This window comes from Tursiops truncatus, chromosome 11 (assembly GCF_011762595.2).
Source record: "Tursiops truncatus isolate mTurTru1 chromosome 11, mTurTru1.mat.Y, whole genome shotgun sequence".
Taxonomy (NCBI): domain Eukaryota; kingdom Metazoa; phylum Chordata; class Mammalia; order Artiodactyla; family Delphinidae; genus Tursiops; species Tursiops truncatus.
In genome coordinates this window covers 69,229,555-69,252,007 of record NC_047044.1, presented here as the reverse complement: position 1 = coordinate 69,252,007, position 22,453 = coordinate 69,229,555, and the positions used below count along the sequence as shown (strand labels likewise).

The 22,453-nt window shown below is 37.3% G+C and overlaps 1 protein-coding gene across 13 annotated transcripts in view; it reads left to right on the top strand.

Annotated features, from left to right (window-relative positions):
* Nucleotides 1-17,675, top strand: part of PPHLN1 (periphilin 1) — a 157,877-nt gene extending 140,202 nt beyond the window's left edge. For 12 of the 13 annotated variants that reach the window (XM_019934609.3, XM_019934607.3, XM_033866909.2 and 9 more), the window contains one exon: nt 15,303-17,675. In XM_019934609.3, coding sequence (XP_019790168.1) covers nt 15,303-15,497 — 195 coding nt within the window. In that variant the 3' untranslated portion in view covers nt 15,498-17,675. Of the gene's footprint in view, nt 1-10,479; nt 10,521-15,302 lie in introns of all 13 variants that reach the window. The other variant, XM_033866906.2, reaches the window with a different exon arrangement.
* The last annotated feature ends 4,778 nt before the right edge of the window (nt 17,676-22,453 follow it).

Here is a 22,453-nt window from a genome sequence, read left to right as displayed (position 1 = left end):
TCAGATTGCACTAGGGGAATGACTTATAAAGTATTAGACATGAAGCACACACACAGAAATAATGTCTCATTTTCTTAAGATAGTTAGGAATCGTGATCAGATGACCTGCCTTCCAGGTCATCTTTCTTTACATCACTCTTCAAAACCAAGCAGATTAATTTATCTTTGCCAAAGATTTAGTCTCAGTCGTGGCTTTATTTCTAATTTTGGATTTAAATAATTCTCATGGGTTATAGCAGCAGTATTGTAAAGGTTAAATTAGAAACCTAGGCTGTGAATGTTAGTCATACTTCTTGCAACTGTGAACTTTAACCACTCTGCTTCAGTATTTTTGTAAAATGAGGATAGTCCTGGTACATAAAATAATGTAAAAAGCCTATGAGAAGATGTTGTTAGTGACTTAATGTTTCTAATATGCCAGTAATTTCTAAATGCTGTTACGTTTAAACAAACAACAAAAAGAAGCCTTTAGAATTGTAACCCATAACCATTTCTAGTCATAGAGACGTTTGCTTAGGATGCCTCCCCATTTTCTTAAAATTCTTCCTGCGTAGTGAGCCCTTCCTGATGGCTCACTGACTGGGCTTAGGTTCTGAGTCGTTCTTCCATATCTTCGTAAGGTTAAAGCAACCTTACTTTTGGATTCTCGCCGACCTCTTTTGTGAGAGACGAACCAGGAGGAAGGGGGTGTGGTGGACGGGTCATGAAGTAGCTAAGCTGCTTCCTGCTTAGTCACTCCTAACGGTTTCTCCTGTCAGAGGGTTACTGGGTGGGTGGAGGTTGCTCCTCTTATTTCTCTCAAACCAGTGTAAGATTTTTCGCTTATGGAACAAGCTGTTGCTAATTATTTACTTTCTTTTAGCCTTATTCAAATCTAAAATCTGACCTTTTGTAAGGCAGGACTTTGTACTTTTCTGATTGATAATGTTAAATCATTTGAGGACTAGACTAACCTCATGAACAATTTAAAATCTATTAATTTCTAAAAAGATTTATTTGGAAGTAATCTTAGTTAAAATAAATTTTCTTTGGATAACACTAATTTAAACTGTATGTTAGGTTTTTCTTTTGGTTGTATACTCATTAGCTTCATTTAATTTTCAACTAATAATTTCTTTTATAACAAATAGCTATATGTTAAAAAAATCAGCTCAGTATATACATGAGAAATTTTACATTTGATTTTTTTATTATTCAAGGGAAATACTTTCTAAGTGACAAGTATCTTTTAAGGAGCTGACTTGTCATCTTAACCTGTGATCTGTTTTCATGGTGATGAACGTTTTAGACATTAACTTGGGAAAATGTCTAAATTGAGCCTATCCTTCCTGGCCTTTATTAAAGAATTTTTATTGTTTTTAGACCTGAGAATATTAAAAGCCACCAGATAAATTTGGTCATTTTGCAAAATGCTTATTGTTAACCATTTTCTCAGCAATTGGAATTTTTAAACCTATTTTATTTAATTGCCTTTTATCTTCATTATGACTATTTTTCTTTAGATATAGCCTTTTGTTTTTTTGGCTTCTCGTTGTGGAGCACAGGTTCTAGGTGTGTGCGCTTCAGTAGTTGTGGCACACGGGCTCAGTAGTTGTGGCTCGCGGGCTCTAGAGCGCAGGCTCAGTAGTTGTGGCACACAGGCTTAGTTGCTCCGCGGCACGTGGAATCTTCCCGGACCAGGGCTTGAACCCGTGTCCCCTGCATTGGCAGGTGGATTCCTAACCACTTCGCCGTCAGGGAAGTCCCTAGATATAGCCTCTTTATAAAATATTTTGAATCTTAGAATTTCTTTTCTTAAACTGGCATTGAGCACCAAATTACTTTTCCTGGTCTACTGAATCAGATTTGAAGGGGATATTGGTAATGAATACATTCATTTTCCTCTAATCAGCAATCTTCAGAGATTTGTTTGTTGTCTGGTGAATAAGGAAAAAATGTCTACGGTGTAATATAAGTTTGTCTACAATGTAGTATAAGTTAAGTCCAAGGAGAAGTTAAACCGTAGGCCAGTCATAAGTTATTTCAAGTCCAGTCTGTTCATATGTTCGCTCCATTTGATTCTAGTCTATCCATTAGCCATCTTTTCCAAATCTTCCCTATCTTCCAAGATTCATTCTTCTTTCTATGCTTTTTTGTTTGCAATCTTCCAGGATTCCTGAAAATAGCCAGCATTCTAAGTGCTTTTAATCCTCCCCCCTCCACTCATTATGATCTTTTCTTTGGAATTATTATAATATCAATATTTTGTGTTTGTCTTATGGCATTTACTGTAAAGACATACCTTGTTTCATTGTGCTTCGCTTTACTGGGCTTTGCAGATATTGCATTTTTTACAAATTGAAGGTTTGTGGCAACCCTGCATCTAGCAAGTCTGCTGGCACCATTTTTCCAACAGCGTTTGCTCGCATTGTGTCTCTGTGTCACATTTTAGTAATTCTTGCAGTATTTCAAACTTTTTCACTATTATTATATTTGTTATGGTGATTTGTGATCTTTGATGTCATTATGGCAAAAAGATTATGACTCACTGAAAGCTCAGATGAGTGTTAGCATTTTTTAGTAATAAAATATTTTAAAATTAAGGTATATACAATTTTTTAGACATAATGCTATTGCACACTTAATGGACTACAGTATAGTGTAAACATAACTTTTTAAAATTTATTCTTGGCTGTGTTGGGTCTTCGTTGCTGCGCGTGGGCTTTCTATAGTCGCGGCGCATGGGGGCTGCTTTTCATTGTGGTGCGCGTGCTTCTCATTGCGGTGGCTTCTCTTGTTGCGGAGCAGAGGCTCCAGGCACGTGGGCTTCAGTAGTTGTGGCTCACAGGCTCTAGAGCGCAGGCCCAGAAGTTGCTCCTAGACATGTGGGATCTTCCCTGACCAGGGATCGAACCGGTGACCCCTGCATTGGCAGGCGGATTCTTAACCACTGCGCCACCAGGGAAGTCCCAGCATTACTCGTTTTTTGAAGTGTAGTTGATTTACAATATTGTATTAGTTTCAGATATACAGCAAAGTGATTCAGTTATATATATATATTTTTTCAGATTCTTTTCCATTATAGGTTATTACCAGATATTGAATGTAGTTCCCTATGCTAGGTAGTAAATCCTTATTGTTTTATCTATTTTATATATGGTGGTGTGTATCTGTTAATCCCCTCACACACACCCCCTTCCCCTTTGGTAACCATAAGTTTGTTTTCTATGTCTGTGAGTCTGTTTCTGTTTTGTAAATAAATTTGTCTGTATTATTTTTTAGATTCCACATATAAGTGACATAATATCTGTATTTCTCTGTCTGACTTACTTCACTCAGTATGATAATCTCTAGGTCCATCCATGTTGCTGCAAATGGCAATATTTCAGTATTTTTTATGGCTTAGTAGTATCTTTTCAAATTAGAGTTTTCATCTTTTCCAGATATATCCCCAGGAATGGGATTGCTGGATCATATGGTAGCTCTAATTTTAGTTTTTTAAGGAACCTCTACACTGTTTTCCATTGTGGCTATACCAGTTTACATTCTCAGCAACAGTGAAAGAGGGTACCCTTTTCTCCTCATACTCTTCAGCATGTATTATTTGCAGACTTTTTAATGATGGCCATTCTGACTGGTGTGAGGTGATACTTCATTGTAGTTTTGATTTGCATTTGTCTAATAATTAGAAATATTGAGCATCTTTTCATGTGCCTGTTGGCCTGTGCGTTTTCTTTGGAGAAATGTCTGTTTAGCTCTTCTGCCCATTTTTTGATTGGGATTTTTGGGTTTTTGATATTGAGTTGTATGAGCAGTTTGTGTATTTTGGAAATTAACCACTTGTTGGTTGCATCGTTTGCAAATGTTTTCTCCTAGTCCATAGGTTATCTGACATAACTTTTATATGCACTGGCAAGCCAAAAAAATTAATGGGATGTGATATTTGCTTTATTATGATGGTCTGGAACTGAACTCGCAATATCTCTGAGGTATTTCTGTATTTTACCTTGCCTTATGGTTATCTTAAACATATTACTCTTTTTTATTAGAATCTAATTTCCTTGGGCAGGGTCTGCTCTATTACTGACTAAATCCAGTGCCTTGCACATAGTAGGTGAGTTCTAGTTGACAGGCACAGCTATCTATGATTCAAATTTATATCTGCATTTACAGATTCATTAATATCTGTAATTCTCAACCCACTTTGATAAGATGCAAAGTTCAGTACCCAGAGTCCAAGCAAAACAGAGATCCATCTTCATTTGTAAGCTGAGATGCCCAGACCCATATACCCATCATTAGGCCTTATTTTGCTTTAGATCTCTCTTTCCCTTTAGTATTTTATTATAAAAATTCCAAGCATAAGGAATTATGCAGTGCAAACCCATATACTGATCACCTAGATTCTCTAATTAATATTTTGTTTTATTTGCTTTGACATATCTATCCACACTTCTGTTCATCCATTAATTCATCTTACTTTAGGTGCATGTCAACATATGTTGCCCATCTCAGGACACTTCACACCTAAATACTTCATGTATGTCATTAACTAGAGTTTAATATTTGTGGCTTTCCCCCCCTCTTTTTAAATAAATAAAATATTACAGATGTAGATAAAGCCCCTCGCAGATCCCTGCTGGCTCCCTCCCTTCTCAGGGTTGTCATTCTTATGTATTTTTAGTTTATATGTATGTATACCTAAACGAAATAAACTTTTAAAGACATGCATAAATGGTACCTCTAATTTCCTTTGCAACTTTTTTTGCTCAGTGTTAATTTGAGATTTGTCTTGTTCCTGTATTTAATCTCAGTGGTCCCTGGTTTTGGCATCAGCGAAAAATTTTGTAGACTCTTTGGAATTATTTCTTTTATTTTTGTCTGTTGAGTATATTAGTATTGGAAGAACCAATAAGCTGGAAAGGATAAAATGAAAAACATTTAAATATTAACCTTTGATTGAATTGTGTAAGTTTATAAACTGATCTGTATTTATGGATGAGAATTCTACAAACATTAATTGCTAAGGTTTTTTAGCATTTAACTACTTTATCATTAATTTTGGACTTACTTTTTTATGTGACTGTAGTAGTTGTACCCACATATTGAATGTAGGCGGTTGAGATCTAATCCATGTATTCATAATGCATTTCTTAGCAACCATCAGTGTTCTTTTTAGGAGCTGTGTTTTTAAGAGCCAGTGCAGCTTTGAGGAGGATGTTTCAAAGATATCTTTTTCTATTAATATAGCACAAGGAGCAACATAGATGACAATAGTTTTGATACCTTCTGCATTACCACAGACCCAAATTAAAAGGTTTAAGTTTGCTCCAGTATTGAACATCAGTATGTTGTCACTTTTTTCCCAGCCTCATCAACACATTAGACATTATGAATGTTCCCTTGTATATTAAGCCTCAATTGGAGTTACCTTTTTTAACTTACATTTTTATATGAATTTCACCAAAAGATTATAGAATATTTCACAGGTACTAATATTTCACAGTGCTTATTTAAAAGTGGTAAAAGCTTTTATTTCTACTTTAATGGTAAAATAGTTGCAAATATATATTAATTAATTTACCAGGTCAACACTTGTCACTTCACCCTTTTTTCACTGCTCAATTTTCTGTAACAGCACTGCTTAATAGAATTTTCTCTGACGATGGAAACGTTTTGTATTTGCACTACCCAATATGGAAGCCACTGAAGTGCAACTGAGGAACTGAATTTTTGATTTAATTAATTAAGATTTAAAGTTAAGTAGTCACATATGGCTAGTGGCTACTGGATTGGTCAGCATAGCTCCATAAGCTCCACCAGCCCAGTAAACTGCTTCTGCAGTTAACCACCTACTCCCTAATTTCCACATCCGATGAACATGTTTTGTTTGTCAGCTTCTTAAACCCTTCTCTGGCATTTGATTGACTGTGTCCTTATTTTACAAACTTTCTCCTTCATTCTCTCCTGGTTCTTAGTCTTCCTTATTGTCACTTTTAGGGTTGGTATTGACGTTTTTAGATGTCTACTTTGGGCTGTCTTTTGTTCTTACGCTACACATTCTCTCAGCTGACTTTAGCTATTCATTCAGCATTTACTGAATATCTACTTTATCAGATACTGGAGCTGGAAAGAACTTATCCCGTTCTTCAAGGAACTCCCATGGCCTCAGCTGGCACTGGTGCTGAAAATGATCTCTCTCTCCCCCTCTCTCCCTCCTCTCTTTCTTTCTCCTAAAGTCTAGACTCAGTACTCAACTTCCCTTTGATAGGTGCCTCAATTACATATTAGGTACTGACCTTATCTCCCATTCCCAATACCCTCCCCCTTGAAATAAATTAAAACCTTCCACCCATTATTCTTTTTTTTTTTTAACCTCTTTCTTTTTTTTTTTTTTTTTTTGCGGTACGAAGGCCTCTCACTCTTGTGGCTTCTCCTGTTGCGGAGCACAGGCTCCGGATGCACAAGCTCAGCGGCCATGGCTCACGGGCCCAGCCGCTGCGCAGCATGTGGGATCTTCCCAGACTGGGGCACGAACCCCTGTCCCCTGCATCGGCAGGTGGACTCTCAACCACTGTGCCACCAGGGAAGCCCTTAACCTCTTTATTGGAGTATAATTGCTTTACAATGGTGTGTTAGTTTCTGCTTTATAACAAAGTGAATCGGCTATACATATACATATATCCTCATATCTCCTCCCTCTTGTACCTCTCTCCCACCCTCCCTATCCCACCTCTCTAGGTGGTCACAAAGCACTGAGCTGATCTCCCTGTGCTATGTGACTGCTTCCCACTAGCTATTTATTTTACATTTGGTAGTGTATATATGTCCATGCCACTCTCTCACTTCGTCCCAGCTTACCCTTCCCCCTCCTCATGCCCTCAAGTCCATTCTCCACGTCTGCGTCTTTATTCCTGTCCTGCCGCTACGTTCTTCAGAACCTTTTTTTTTTTAAAAATATATATTCTATATATATGTGTTAGCATATGGTAATTGTTTTTCTCTTTCTGACTTACTTCACTCTGTATGATAGACTCTAGGCCCATCCACCTCACTACAAATAACTCAGTTTTGTTTCTTTTTATGGCTGAGTAATATTCCATTGTATATATGTGCCACATCTTCTTTATCCATTCGTCTGTCGATGGACACTTAGGTTGCTTCCATGTCCTGGCTATTGTAAATAGTGATGCACTGAACATTGTGGTACATGACTCTTTTTGAATTATGGTTTTCTCAGAGTATATATGCCCAGTAGTGGGACTGCTGGGTCATATGGTAGCTCTATTTTTAGTTTTTTAAGGAACCTCCATACTGTTCTCCATAGTGGCTGTATCAATTTACATTCCCACCAACAGTGCAAGAGGATTCCCTTTTCTCCACACCCTCTCCAGCATTTATTGTTTGTGGATTTTTTGATGATGGCCATTCTGACTGGTGTGAGGTGATACCTGATTGTAGTTTTGATTTGCATTTCTCTAGTGATGTTGAGCATCCTTTCATGTGTTTGTTGGCAATCTGTATATCTTCTTTGGACAAATGTCTGTTTAGGTCTTCTGCACATTTTTGGATTGGGTTGTTTGTTTTTTTGATATTATCATATCCATATTGCTTCTTAATTACTCTGAATTAAGCCTCTTTCTTTAACACACCATGTGGCATTCATAGTTCTGGTTCTCAGGAACCCATTTCATTGATTCCTAATCATTATCTCCCTGATACATCAAAAGAATCCACTTCCTGCTTGTAGCTTTTTACTCATTTGCTAATTGTTAATGTATAAGTTGACATCTAAACTCCTTGAAAGAAAGCTCTTCATGACCTACTTTGAGGTTAACATGCTTTAACTATGCCAAGCCAGTTGAGTTTCCCCAAAATGCTATTTCCTTTTCCTCCTCCATGTATTCCTAGTGAGAACTCCTCATGTTTAATCAGCTCTTGAGATGGGAAATGTGGTCTTCACATTGATTTTTTTTTTTCAATGTGCATGTGATTACTGTCAGCAGAAAGCAAAGGGCTTGAGATAAAACTAAAACCAAAATAAAAGCATTAATGATAAAATTTTAACTGTAGTCTTTGATGTTAGAAATATAATTAGATGTTAAACATTAAAAAGAAGTTACAATATCATTTTCTAATACTCCCTTCTCTAGGCAAAGTCAGAAGAGTGTTTTTCCTCTTTCCGTCATCAGCATCACTATCTTTAACATATATTAAATGCTTCCTACAGAGCAGGCACTATACTGAGTGCTGTTTGTTATCTCAGTCCTTACAACAGCGTAGTTAGGTCTGTAGATACTGAAACTAAGGTACAGAGGGTACCTAACGTTTCCCCTCTTTTTTTCATTTGTGTGATTCTTCTCAGTAGTCTGCCAAAGTGGCCTGTATCATTTTGCATTCCCACCAGCAACGAATGAGAGTTCCTATTGCTTGCATTCTCACCAGAAATTGGGGTTGTCATTGTTTCAGATTTTAACAATTCTAATAGGTGTGTAGTGGTATCTCATTTCATCACTGTTTTAATACTCAATACCCTTAATGACATATGATGTTGAACATGTTTTCATTTGCTTATTTGCTATGTAAATGTCTTTGTTGGTGAGGTGTCTGTTCAGATCTTTTGCCCATTTATTAAATTGAGCTTGTTTTTGAGTTTTAAGAATTCTTTGTATATTTTGGATACTAGTGCTTTGTCGGATATACGCTTTGCAAAGATTTTTCTCCTAGTGTTTAGCTTGTCTGTTTGTTCTCTTAACATTGTCTTTCCCAGAGGAGATGTTTTTAATTTTAATGAAATCCAGTTTTTTTTTTTCTTGGGACATGCTTTTGGTGTTGTCACCTAGATTTTTTCCTCTGTTATCTTCTAAAAGTATTATAGTTTTGTATTTTACATTTAGGTCTATGATCCATTCTGAGTTCATCTCTGTCTAGATTTTGCACATGGATGATCAATTCTTCCAGCACCATCTGTTGAAGACTGTTCTTTCTTCATTGAATTGCCTTTGCTCCTTTGTCAAAGATCAGTTGACTGTTCAACTGTATGAATGTATTTCTGGGCTATTTATTCTGTACAACTGATCTCTTTGTTCTTTTGAAAATACCATACAGTCTTGATTACTGTGGCTTTATAGTAAGTTGAGTGTCAGTTCTCTGACTTTGTTCTTTTTCTTCAGTATTATGTTGACTCTTCTGGGGTCTTTTACCTTTCCGTATAAACTTTAGAATCAGTTTGTCAATATCTACAAAATTACTTGCTGGAATTTTTGTTGTGACTGTGTTGAATTTATAGATCAAGTTGGGAAGAACTGATTTCTTAACAATACTGAATTTTCTTATCCATAGACATGGACTATATCTCCATTTACAGACATACCTAGGAGATATTGCAGGTTCAGTTTCAGGCCACCTTAATAAAGAAAATATCACAATAAAGCAAGTCACATGAATTTTTTGGTTTCCTGATGCATATAAAAGTTATGTTTATACTATACTGTAGTCTGTTAAGGGTGTAATAGCAATATGTCTAAAAAAACAATATACATACCTTATTAAAAAAATACTTTATTGCAAAAAAATGCTAGCCTTCAGTGAGCCATAATCTTTTTGCTGGTGAAGCGTTTGAGGTATGGCATGAATTACCAAAATGTGACACAGAAACACAAAGTGAACAAATGCTGTTGGAAAATGGTGCCAATAGACTTGCTTGATGCAAGGTTGCCACAAATCTTCAATTTGTAAAAAAACACTGCAGGCACTGTAAAGTGCAATAAAGCAAAGTGCAATAAAATGAGGTATGCTGGTATTTATATCTTCTTTGATTTATTTCATCAGTGTTTTATAGTTTTTCTCATATAGATCCTGTATCTATTTTGTTAGATTTATACTATACTTAGTTTTTTTGGTGCTGTGTTTTGTTTTTAATTTCAAATTACATTTGTTCATTTCTATCATCTAGGGAAGCAGTTGACTTTTGTATACTAACCTCGTATCCTGCAGCCTTACACTAATCACTTATTAGTTCCACTAGTTTTTTGGTCAGTTTTGGGATTTTTCTACACAGTCATGTCATCTGCAAACAAAGAGAGTTTTATTTCTCCCTTCATCATTGGTATACCTTTTCTTGTCTTACTGCATTATCTGTGTTCAGTATGGTGTTGAATAGGAGTTGTAAAAGGGGATATACTTGTCTTGTTTCCTGTCTTGGGAGGAAAGCATCTACTTTCTCACCATGATTTAGCAGTAGGGTTATTGTAGATATTTTTGTCAAGTTGAGGAAGTTCTCCTCTATTCCTGGTTTGCCAGAGACTTTTTGTTGTGAATGAATGTCGGATTTTTTTCAAATGCTTTTCTGTGTCTATTGATATGATCATGTGATTTTTCTTTTCTAGCACATTGATGTGATGGATGGCATTAACTGATTTTCAAATGTTGAACCAACCTTGCATACCTGCAGTAAATACCGCTTGATTGTGATGTATAATTCTTTTTATTGTATTTTAGATTTCAGAATTTTTTGGCATCTGTGTTCATGAGAGATACAGGTGTGTAATTTTTCTTCCTTGTAATGTCTTCGTCTGGTTTTGGTAATAAGGTGATGCTGACCTCATAGAACAGTAGGAAATGTTCCCTCTGCTTCTGTTTACTAGAAGTGATTGTGAAGAATTGGTATCATTTTTTCTTTAAATGTTTGGTAGAATTTACCAGTGAAACCACTTGGGCCTAGTACTTTCTGTTTTGGTATGTTATTAATTGTTAATTCAATTTCTTTCATAGATATAGGCCTATTTATATTATCTATTTTTCCTTGTTTGAGTTTTGCTAGACTGTATCTTTCAAGGAATTGGTTCATTTCATCTGATTTATCAAATCAGTGCACATAGAGTTGTCTTAATATTCCTTTATTATAAATGCCTGGGAGGTCAGTAGTAGTGACCCCTATTTCAATTTTGATATTAATAATTTGTGTCTTCTCTCTTTTTGTCTTGGTTAGCCTGGCTGGAGGTTTATCAATTTTATTCATCTTTTTAAAGAACCACCTTCTGGTTTTATTGATTTTCTAATTTTCTTTTCTCAATTTCATTGATTTCTGCTCAGATTTTTATTATTTTCTTCTACTTACTTTGCATTTAATTTGCTCTTTTTTCCCTAGAATCCTAGCTTATTACATTGTTTATTTTATATCTTCTTTTCTTTTCTTTTTTTTTTTTGGGCGGTATGCGGGCCTCTCCCGCCATGGAGCACAGGCCCCAGACGCACAGGCCCAGCGGCCACGGCCCACGGGCCCAGCCGCTCCGTGGCACGCGGGACCCTCCCGGACTGGGGCACGAACCCGCGCTCCCCGCATGGGCAGGCGGACCCCCAACCACTGCGCCACCAGGGAAGCCCTATCTTCTTTTCTAACATACTCATTTAATGCTATAAACTTCTCTCTAAGCACTGCTTTTGCTGCATCTCACAAATTTTGGTAAGTTGTATTTTCATTTAGTTCAAAATATTTTAAAATTTCTGATGAGACTTCTTTGATCTGGGTGTTATTTAGAAGTATGTTGTTTAATCTCCAAGTATCTTGGGATTTTTCTAGCTCTCTTTCTTTTGATTTCTAACTTAATTCCACTGTGGTCTGAGAGTATACTTTGTATGATTTCTGTTCTTTTAAATTTGCTAAGGCGTGTTTTATGGCCTGGAATGTGGTGTATCTTGGTGCACGTTCCATGTGAGCTTAAGAAGAATGTGTAAAGTCCAAGAGTGTGTCTGCAAGGGCCGTACTTACTCTGGAGGCTCTAGGGGAGAATCTCTTTGCTGGCCTTTTTCAGTTTCTGGAGGCTGTGTGTACTCTTTGGCTGGTAGCTCCCTCCTCCATCTTTAAAGGTCATCACTCAACCTCTATTTCTGTGATCACATTTCCTCTCTTTTTCTGCGTTTCTTTTTAAGGACTTTTGTGATTATATTTTATTCACCTGGATAATCCAGGCTAATCTCCCTTTCTCAAATCCTTGACATAAACGTATCTGCAAAGTCTCTTGTACCGTGTAAGGTAACATATTCCTAGGTTCCAAGCATTAGGATATGGACATCTTGGGGATGGGGTGGGGATGGAGAACATTATTCAGCCCACCACAGTAGTAGAGTCAGGATTTGAACTCAGTTTTTCTAGCTTCCCCGTCACCTTCCACATCTAGTTATCTCCTTTGTGCTGTGTTTTACTTGTCTGTGTTTACCTTTCCCGTTAGGATGTGACTCTCCTGAAATAGGACACATAGGATTTGAACCAAATTAGTTCAGATAAAGGAAATTATATGGAATGTTGAGGTATCAACAATAGAGAAAAATCATTGTTTTTGATTCCTCAGTCTTTTAAGGCTGTGTGCATGTCTGACTTTTGCAGTTTATCCATGTACCTCCTAATATTAATATAAATTATAAATTAAATATTAAGATAAGTATATGCATATTTACCTAAATTTAAGTAGCTTCCTGTGGCTAATGGCTCTGTTCTATCATTCCACCGAACTACTCTTATGGAGCTGTAATATATATGCTAAAGATGGTTTGTCTGAAATGAAAATTCTAACAACTCATTTTGCCTATTTTGTTTTCTTTTTTTGTGGGAACAGAGGTAAGGTCTACAATGATATATACATTTTAGAGGAATTTTATGTCATTATAAGTATGTATAAGTATGTAGTTTGTTTTGCCAGACATTCTTCTTTCAGTCACTAGACAGCATAATTAATAGTAAAAAGCCTTGGTAGTTTATTTTATCATATCCCTTTATTCCTAGAAGCACTTTATGAGAATTCAACTATTAACACAGACTACTATAATAAGGGACTGTGTGAAAGCACATTTGGATAGTGTTTTCATTATGCTGGCAAACTTAACTATGTTTCTATGCAGTGTATGTGAGCCCCACCCAAACTTTAACATGTTTCCCATTTTGATGAGGTCCAATCAAGGGAAAATGCAACAACAAAAAATCTTCCTGTGTGGCCTGTAGATATCAGATCTGAAGATTATTAATGCATTTCCAGCTTGGGACCATAAGCAAACAAACTCTTCCACAGATAACTACACCCTTCCTGTTTGGGATTGAGTTTACTGTGGAACAGATTTCGGAAATATGTTTCTGACCGTTGTGAATTTTATTTATAAAAGTTTGGAGGGTGAGGTTCTTCCTTTAACAAAAAACTGATTATTTCCTGTCTAATGCCCAACCATTGCATTTTAAGCAGTGTTTTTAGAAAATCTACCCTGTAGTAGAGAATTACATTGCTTTGGGCAGTTCTAGTTGTTCTTGTCAACTAATGTACAAAAATTTGTCTATTTCAGTGAATAATTCAAAAAGGATTTACAATTAAAAAATAAAACAGAACCTTTAAATGCTTGTATTATCTTGTCTCCAGAGTGACAGTAGTTTGCAGTTTAAATGTATGAACACATTTTAATATGGTTTTACTTTTGATATGCAAATCTGTAGTACATTTATGTTCTGTAAATATGCTAAACAAAGAGTTACAGTTTAGGTAAAACAGCAGATTTACATTAAAGAATTTGCAGGTTAATTCACAGTGTAACCTTATCCTCATCTAGTTACATCTGCTATAAAGAAGCCTATAAAATTTAGGCCACCCACAAAGTGGTCTTCTGAGGCCTGTGGTTGGTGTTAGAATGCTGTTATTATGTGGCTTGACTGGTTTGGTAAGGAATTTACCTTCCCCCATGGGGACTGCATTGGCTTCATTAGGTTAGGTACTCTGTGTTTGTTAGGCCAGTTCCTGTGCTCTATTGCCTTGACAGCCTATGTAATATCATGTGAGTGGTATACTGTTTCCTAAGTTGGTTTATTAGAGTAGTTAGTAATATCAATTCTGGGTCATGTAAACCTTAAGATAAACTGGAATAAATGTTTGGTTTAAATAGTTGGATTAAACTTAATGGCTATTAGTAAATTTCATCACTATTTAGAAAAAGGTGTGTGTGTGTGTGTGTGTGTGTGTGTGTGTGTGTTTGTGCTGAGATGGAGAAGGCAGCTGAGGGTTTTATATATTTTAATTTCTAGGTCATTTGAAAAACTTATTCTTTTTAATTTGGGGCTTGTGAATAGTTTTCAAGAGCAAAGAAGTGAATTTAGTATAATTTAGCAACCTAGTACTGATAGTCAAAAATAAATATTCTTCTTTAAATAGCTATTTTAAAGGATAAAAACAATCTTGCAGACATTTAAAAAATATTAGCAGCAACCACCACAACTAGCAGTGATCATTTGAGGAATGAAAACTATCATAAGCGAAGCAGTGTCTCAAATTACTTCTTTCTAAGGTTTTAAAAAATGAATAAAATCCTTTTTCAGAGAATAAACATGTTATGTTGATTGTTTTTGTTAAATTTGGAAAAGTTAAAATTAATGTGACAGTTCTTTTAAATCAGACAATTTGTATTTCACTTAATTTTCATGAAGACTTAACTGTAATATTTCTTTAAATACATGAATTGCAGAGTATGAAAAATAGCATAGAAATCTAAAGTGCATTTTGTGACTGTAAACTGAAGAAATAACATTTAGTCTGGAGAAAATTTAGCAATTTTTGGACAGGAAATAATACCTAATTGCCATTGATAAAAATTATATATACATATTGAAGTAAAATAGTATAATGTATACATTGAGGTGGAAAAAATATATACATATATACACATGTATACATGTGTGTATCTATATATACATATATGTGTACACACATGCATGCATGAACATGTACGTGTATAACATACTGTTTTGATCTTAACTCTGCCTTGGTGATTTTAATTATGGTTAAATATTTATAACTTGAAAAGCTTTTTTCAAATAAATACTTTCAGCCTCCTTATAGTTGTTTTTTGTATACTAAACAATTTTAAATTTGTCATCTGGTCATGATTCAAACAAATAATCTGAAGTTAGGGGCTTGGTAACTTACTTCTTCCAAACAAGTAAAGAATAAAGCCATCAACGTGCCTTACCTAGCTGGCATTTGTTTTCAGTTCTTCTTGTTCCTAGTCTGATGTCCTGTTAGTAGACTGCCTTATGCTTGACAAATGCCATGCCAGATTTCCATAGTCAGTGATGTGGTGTATCAGTGCTTTTCTACTCATTCAACTTGTCAGCAAATCTCAGAGACAGAGGTTTAAATGGCCTTTGGCAGTAGTGTATACTCAGAGCCAAGAGAGGTTCAGCAGTATTGTGTCTCCCTTTTAGATTTTTAGCACCATAGTTCTGCCAGCTGAATCAGCTCAATGTTTGGCTAATTATTCTTAGCTAACCACAATGTATTTCATCTTTCTAGGTTTACCGACAAGACTGTGAAACTTTTGGGATGGTTGTGAAAATGCTGATTGAAAAAGATCCTTCATTAGAAAAGTCTATACAGTTTGCATTGAGACAGAATTTACATGAAATAGGTGAGCGGTGTGTTGAAGAACTCAAGCATTTTATTGCAGAGTATGATACCTCTAGTCAAGATTTTGGAGAGCCTTTTTAGATTACCTGCTCAGGCAAAAAAAAAGTTTCTAGATTTTTCCCCCCCTGGATTGTGTAAATCCTTAATATATGGAATTTTTGTGATGAAGAGAAATACTTTATGATAGTGACCGTATTTCCAATATCAAATAAACATCTAAAATAGTCTAAGATATTTTAATTAGAATTTTTTTTATCTACATGTAGAGCTTCCTAATCCATACTTATCTTTTTTTCCCTCCTAAAGTGATGGGTCAGTTAATTTTTCAAGCTTTCTTGAAAATGCAGTCCTGGAGAGCAACTTTCTGCACTTACTCATGTCCTGTAGTCTTCCTTAGTTATGCGATCATTTGTTTGGTCACACTAGTGTAATGTATAGGTTAGAGACCATTCCACTTAAACATTTATAGTCTTTTTGCATTTCATAGTCAGTGACACCATGTGAAGATGTTAGAATCCTGAGGCGATTTTATTGACTTGTTGCTTGCTTATCTTAGGCTTTGTAACTTTTAATATGTTTAAGTATATTACCCAAGTAAACTGAATACTTTGTTATCTTAGAGAATATTTGCTTTGAGGATAATTCTCATTGTGATAAAACAGAGCACTTAAATCTCTAAAAGTCACCCCATAATAAAATCCTGTTTTCCAAGTAAATAAACTCAGTGTCTTCTATTAAAATGGTCCTGAAACTCCTGACTAGTCTCACTGATGTGTGAGTTTTAAACAATATCATATATAAGACTAAGAGAAGGGGCAATTCAAGATGAAAGATGAGGCCTATTTTAAAGTTGAGATTTCTTTAAAACTTTCTAACCAGAAGAGAAAAATTTACAATATGGGGGAGTAGTGGAGTTTCATTTTTTCCATAGGCCCATATTCCCCATCTCAAGACAAAAGGTGATTGATGACATATCCATAATTAAGCCATTTACGGATTATGCCTTTGTTAATCTCGGTTTGTAGTCTAACAGATTGTTCTGCTGCCCTTTTTAGGGATGCATAGCCCTCTAAAAGTGTTCTTGAACGAAACAAAGCAGAGTAGGCTGTAAGCCTAGCACAACTACCCTTCACCAAGCAGCCTATGTAAACAGTCCTTCATGAGCGAGCCATCCAAATCACGGGTTAGTTAAGAATCTAACTGGGACAATTAGGATATTCCACTCATTTCCTGATCACTTCCAGCTGCCCAATGGCATTTAGCCAAAATATGTAATTTCATGGCATGTGTTCGGAAACCTTTAAAAATGTTTGTTATTGCTACCCAATTTCATTATCCTCCCATCCTCTTTCCATTTCCACTCTCTTCTCACTTGAATTCTGGCATTATTTTTAGTGGCCTCTATTGATTATATCCAGAGAGCTACCCCAGAGTAGATAAAAATTATATTAAAAGTGAAAACAACAGTGTAAATAATTGTAGTGGATCCTGTAATGCGTGCCTCAAAATATGTATTATGCCATTCCACAAATTAAAAAACTAATTGAAGGCAACAATTATTAAGTTTCCTATATGAGACCACCTTGAATTTAGATATTGTACATAAGCCAGAACTAAACCCTGCGTATCATCTTTGCTATTCTTCCCTAATGTGAACAGTGGTTTTATCTGTTATCCACATTAGAAAGACTAAGAAAGTAGTCTTGTTTCTCTCTTGCGCCAATGTTTTTCTTCTTAAATATTCTAATTCCAGGATTCATTTCCTTAAGTCAATATGTCACAAGTTTAAAAATAAAACTTGAGACTCAACTACCTTGAGGCAAAGGAGTTGTTCACTTTGTTGAAATTCATTAAACTAGAGACGTTTTACTCACAGATGCATTTAAATATAGGTTCAACAGATAATTCCTTTTCCCCTTTCCCCAAATTACATTCAACATTTAAAGCTATTTATAGCTTGCCATCAGCATTATTCTGGTAGGCTTGTCAGTGTTAAATCTGTTTTATTTTTAAAGCTTTTTAAAGTCTTATTTTAAGATAGATGAATTCAGATAGTGCCAGAGTATGTATGTTGCAAAATGTTCTTGATTAAAGAAATTTGTTTGTAAATGATCCATTGTTTTTGAGTATGCCCAATTCCTGTGATAAAGGTTTCACTGTCTTACCATTAAGCCTTGATGATCAACAGGGGAAGAGCAGATATTGTGAAGCTTTTTGTGAATTTTAAAAGTGCAAAATAAAGCAACTGGGTTTAAATAATTAGATTGTCTTTTTTTTTTTTTTTTTTTTCTTAACAGGCTTAGAGTGTTTTGCTTAAATGTAGATTTTTATTACTGTCTACAGAAAGATTGCTCCTGACTCAGCAGCAGGATGGAGGAAGTTTGAGAAGCTATTAACTTTGGTGACTTGGGGAGTCTCCATATCTGAGAAAGCAGTTAAGCGAGATAAGATTGAGTGTACAGTAGTGCTCAATAATTGTGTAATTAGGACTCTGAGTTTCAGAGAATTACAGAATTAAAATCCTTTGTCTTTATAGTAACCTCTGGCGGACAGGAACCACGTTGTCTCTGTGACCCCAGTTCCTAGCACAGTTTGGAACGTTGTAGGTCCTCCTAGTTTTTGATGCTTCACAAAGGAAGTGGCATTTGATCCCCCGGGTCTTGGAGAAATAGGACTTATTCAGGGAGAGAAGGAAAAGTATTAGAAGTTCAGGTTGGGGAAGACAATAGGGGACGAATGTAGGAAAAGGTAGGTTGAGAGCAGAATATGAAGGACTTTGAATCCGAAATCTCCTACTTAAGAATAATAAGATTTTAAAATAATTACCTTTGTATTTATTCTTGCCAAAAATGTTGATTTCTCACAGCGCCCCAGCCCTGAGCCAATTCACAGACTCAGAACCTCATGAAGGAAAGGGAGGGCAGATCCCCTTAAGAAAGGACTGTGCTACAATGCCAAAATATTGTATAGTGGTTTCAGCTTCATTTCACACTTTTTCCCACGAGGGATCCTAAACTCCTAGGAAAACACTGACAGTTTTTTGGCAACAACTTTGGAGATGGTGATCTGGTCATCCCTGAAATATTCATGGTGGACAATATTCAGTGTTTTGGGCAGCCAGCCACCCAAGTGGCATAATGTCTGTCACACTGCTCAGGCTGGCACCGGCACCTCCAGTGAGTAATGGCCACATTCTGCTTGTTAGACCAAGGTTTGTGGGTTAGCATCTCCTTCTTGCCAGTTCTCTTGAGAGCACTGATGGTACCCAATTCAGTGAAAAAGAAAAAAGTGGTGGGGCGGGGGCAGCTAGTAAAACTAAGGTATAGTTAGCAGAATCTAGTCTTCCCTTTTTCCGTGGTAATGGAATTGAAATTGAGTCACATGACAGCCTAATTAGGACTATATTTGCTGTGTCCCTCTTGTCACAGTTGTGATCAGGTGACCACTGATTTTTTTTTGAGTGGAAGTGCTGCTACTTCTGGGCTGGGACCCTTAGGACAGTGGATGTACCTCCTTCATGCTCTCTCTTATCCCTTCCCTAAAGTAATAGGAATAGCAACCCAGCCTTGAATTGTTGCAGAGCCACAAGATAGAAGGTGCCTGGATCCCTGTGTGACCATATGGAGTGCTGAACTGTTATGTGAAAGAGGAATCAATGTCTTTACGGTTTAAGCCATATTATTGGTTTCTGGTTAGCAGCTCACCTTTTGCTCAAACTAATACAAATGATATCTGAGGGTTAGCTTCACTGAAGTTGGCTTTCAGCAGGCTGCACCAGTCCTGCATTTCCGTTGTACGATAATAATTGATCTTGAAGTAATGGGGACTGATTATATAAAAGGCTTTGCTAGTCTCCTGAGTCTATTTCAAGTTGTGTTTAGGATGTCACTTGATGACAAATATTTTTAAGGCTGCGTGCACATTTGTATAGCAGTAGAGACAGCCTGCATTTTATAGCATGTTGTTTTTTGAGCTCTGCTCCCATAGATTAATGGTGTTCTAATGTTAGACCATTATTATTGAAATTGTGTAAGGTTTTTGGGGGGGGGTTGTGTTTTAGTTTTTATTGAGGTAACATTTGTTTATATGTTTCATGTGTACAACCTTGTATTTCTACTTCTGTATACTCTACAGTGTGCTCATCACCAAAAATTTAATTTCCATCCGTCACCATACAGTTGATCCTCTTTAGCCATTTCACCCTCCCTCCCACCCCTACCCCTCTGGTAACCACTGCTCCGTTCTCTGTATCTACATGTTTGTTTTTGTTTGGTTTGCTCATTTGTTTTGTTTTTTACATTTCACATGAGTGAAATCATATGGTATTTGTCTTTTTCCATTTGACTTATTCACTTAGCATGATACCCTCAAGGTTTATCCATGTTGCTGCAAATGGCAAGATATTCTTTTTTATGGTTGAGTAGTAGCCCATTGTATATATGTACCACATCTTTATCCATTCATCAGATGGGCTTCTAGGTGGTTTTCATATCTTGGCTATTGTGAACATAGGCGTGCATGTATCTTTTTAAATTACTGTTTTCATATTCATTGGATAAATACCAAAAGTGGGATAGTTGGATCATACGATAGTTCTAAATTATTCTGAGGAATCTCCATACAGTTTTCCGTAGTGGCTGCACCAATTTATATTCCCACCAACAGTGTATGAGAGTTCCTTTTTCTCCACGTCTTCACCAACACTTGTTTAAAATTGTGTAAGGTTTTAAATCTTTTTCCCATTTGTGTGTGTATGTGAGAGAGAGAAAAGGTTGAAGTTTATTGAAATATAAACATTCGAGGACAAGTAAGATAGAAAATAACCACAACATATACAGACGCTTGCTGCAAGAGGACATCTGAGGTCTCTATCCACCACCTGAGCTGCCCATGTGCTGTCCTGGTTCTCCTGGTTAGAACATGTATGAGATGGGGGGAGGCGAGGACAGAGTAGGCCTGGCTGACTGGCACATGGCCTTCAGGACTGCACCATCCAGGAAAGCTCCTCCTGCCTCAGGGCCCTGTTCTGGGACTCCTGCCGGTGCCCCCACTCAGGCTTTCTGGCTGAGACCCTGCTGTCCCTGTTGTCCTTGAGGGCAGCGAGGGTTCACTGAGAGGGTAAGCCTGGGCAAGCTGCCCAGGGAGAGGGAGAGGACCCGGTGACAAGACATGGTATGCTGTCCCTGCATCCTTCGAGTGGGAAGAGGCCATCCTTCATAACCAAACCCCTGAGAAAGACACACGGACCAAACGTCTGCGATGCCTTCAAGCGGGCCCAGCACCAGCCGACTGGTGTGCCCACACCCTACGCTTGCCTGAGGCTTCTGAGGCCAGAAAGGGGGTCAGCCCCCAGCAGATGGGGCTGTGTGTGTGTGAGAGAGAGAGTGTGGAGGGCTCAGGGAGGGGAGAGAGAAGCTACAGCCCAGCAGAACTGCAGCTCAGCAGGCTGAGGTATGTTTCGTGCTCAAGCGTTCGTGTTCCCTTTCCTTCACTGGCCAGGACTGAACCTTAGCCATGATGTGGGCTTGGCCAGTGTGGCTTTCCACCATCCCAGTGGGTGGAGTTCTGCTGAACCCTGTGGGGCTTACTCAACTGAGAGGCGAGTCTTGTGTGAAAATCACCTTTCCAACACAAGAGCAACCTGGTCCACCCCAGCGGCCAAGAGGAGAGGCACTGCTTTCTCAACATCTCATCTTCTGGGGCAGCTCAACCTCTGCTGCAAAGGCCACGGCCTCCCTGTCCTGAGGTGGGAATGTTGAGTGAAGGAGATACGCCCTCCAAGCGGGGGGAGGGGCCTGGGACTAGTCCCGCCTTGTAGGAATTTCCCATTTTTAAAAACTTTGTGTTCTGTTACTTCTGTATAGACTCTAATGTACCATATCGGATGTAGCTTACAGTACATTTCAGGTTTAAGATACTAAGTGTAGGATTCAGAGAGGAACACCATGTTTTTCATTTGTTTCGTTATCTGAACAAGGTTAGAATGACCACACTAGTGTTCTTTAGATTCACACACACTTTCACATGTTATAAGCCAATAGGGATTTTTTTCTCACTTTACTGTTAAGGGCAGAAGGTATAAGTCATCTAAGGTCATATAGCAGGAAGGGGCAGAGGCAAGGTTTTACCCAAATCTTTCAACGCTACACTCAGTGTTCTTGGAAGAAGTGGAAGTTCGGTGGTCACTCAGAACTAGGTTCCAATCCTGACTCCAGGACACGCTAGCTATTGGTACGTACAGTTAAAGTGTGATATGATTGTAATGGGCAATATATAAAAGTAACTTTACAAAAAAGTTTCGATAACTTTCAAATCCTAGCTCAGTAGGTTTTTCCTGGTTTTCACCTGTCAGTTCCCATGACCTGTGCTTTGGAGTTAGTTAGTTTAGAATACACCTTTGAGGCTCCTAAGAGGCGGTTGTTAAGGGGCAGGTAGCAGGTAGGGTCACAGCTCCCACAGCCAGAGCTCTTTGGCTGCGGTACTCGACCCACTGTGGTTTGCCAAGAGCCATTTCAGTGGAATGAGCCTGGTAATTCAACTCTCCTATTCTAGGAGCCAAGATTAAACAGTTAACACTTTTTCAGCTTTGCTTACAACTTGTTCAGAGATTCCGGACTATGCTGCCAATAGCATTGTAGAAAAAAAATCTTACTTTTCATCCTGTTAATTGGGGAGAAACAACATTTGGGAGGAAAATATCTTGTCTTCCACATACTCTATGCCATCTCCAGACTGCCTACATGCTCTGATAGGGAGATAACCATTTCCAAACTTCACAGTTTAGTTTAACCTCTTGCCCATTCAGAGTCCCAAGCATTAATATAAAAAAGCACCAACCGCCTTTACAGTTCCCAACTCCCATGAGCCATGGTGTTTGGAAGGATCATCCTTTTAGGCATCCTTGCCTAATATGTTGGTAAATGAAAGAGTCAGAAAAGGGAAACAACACTTTATGCTGAGTGGGAAGACTCTTCTGTTGGCTGACCCAATAAATCGAGTCTCCACAGAATACTGAAGCTGGAAGGAGACCTTTGAGG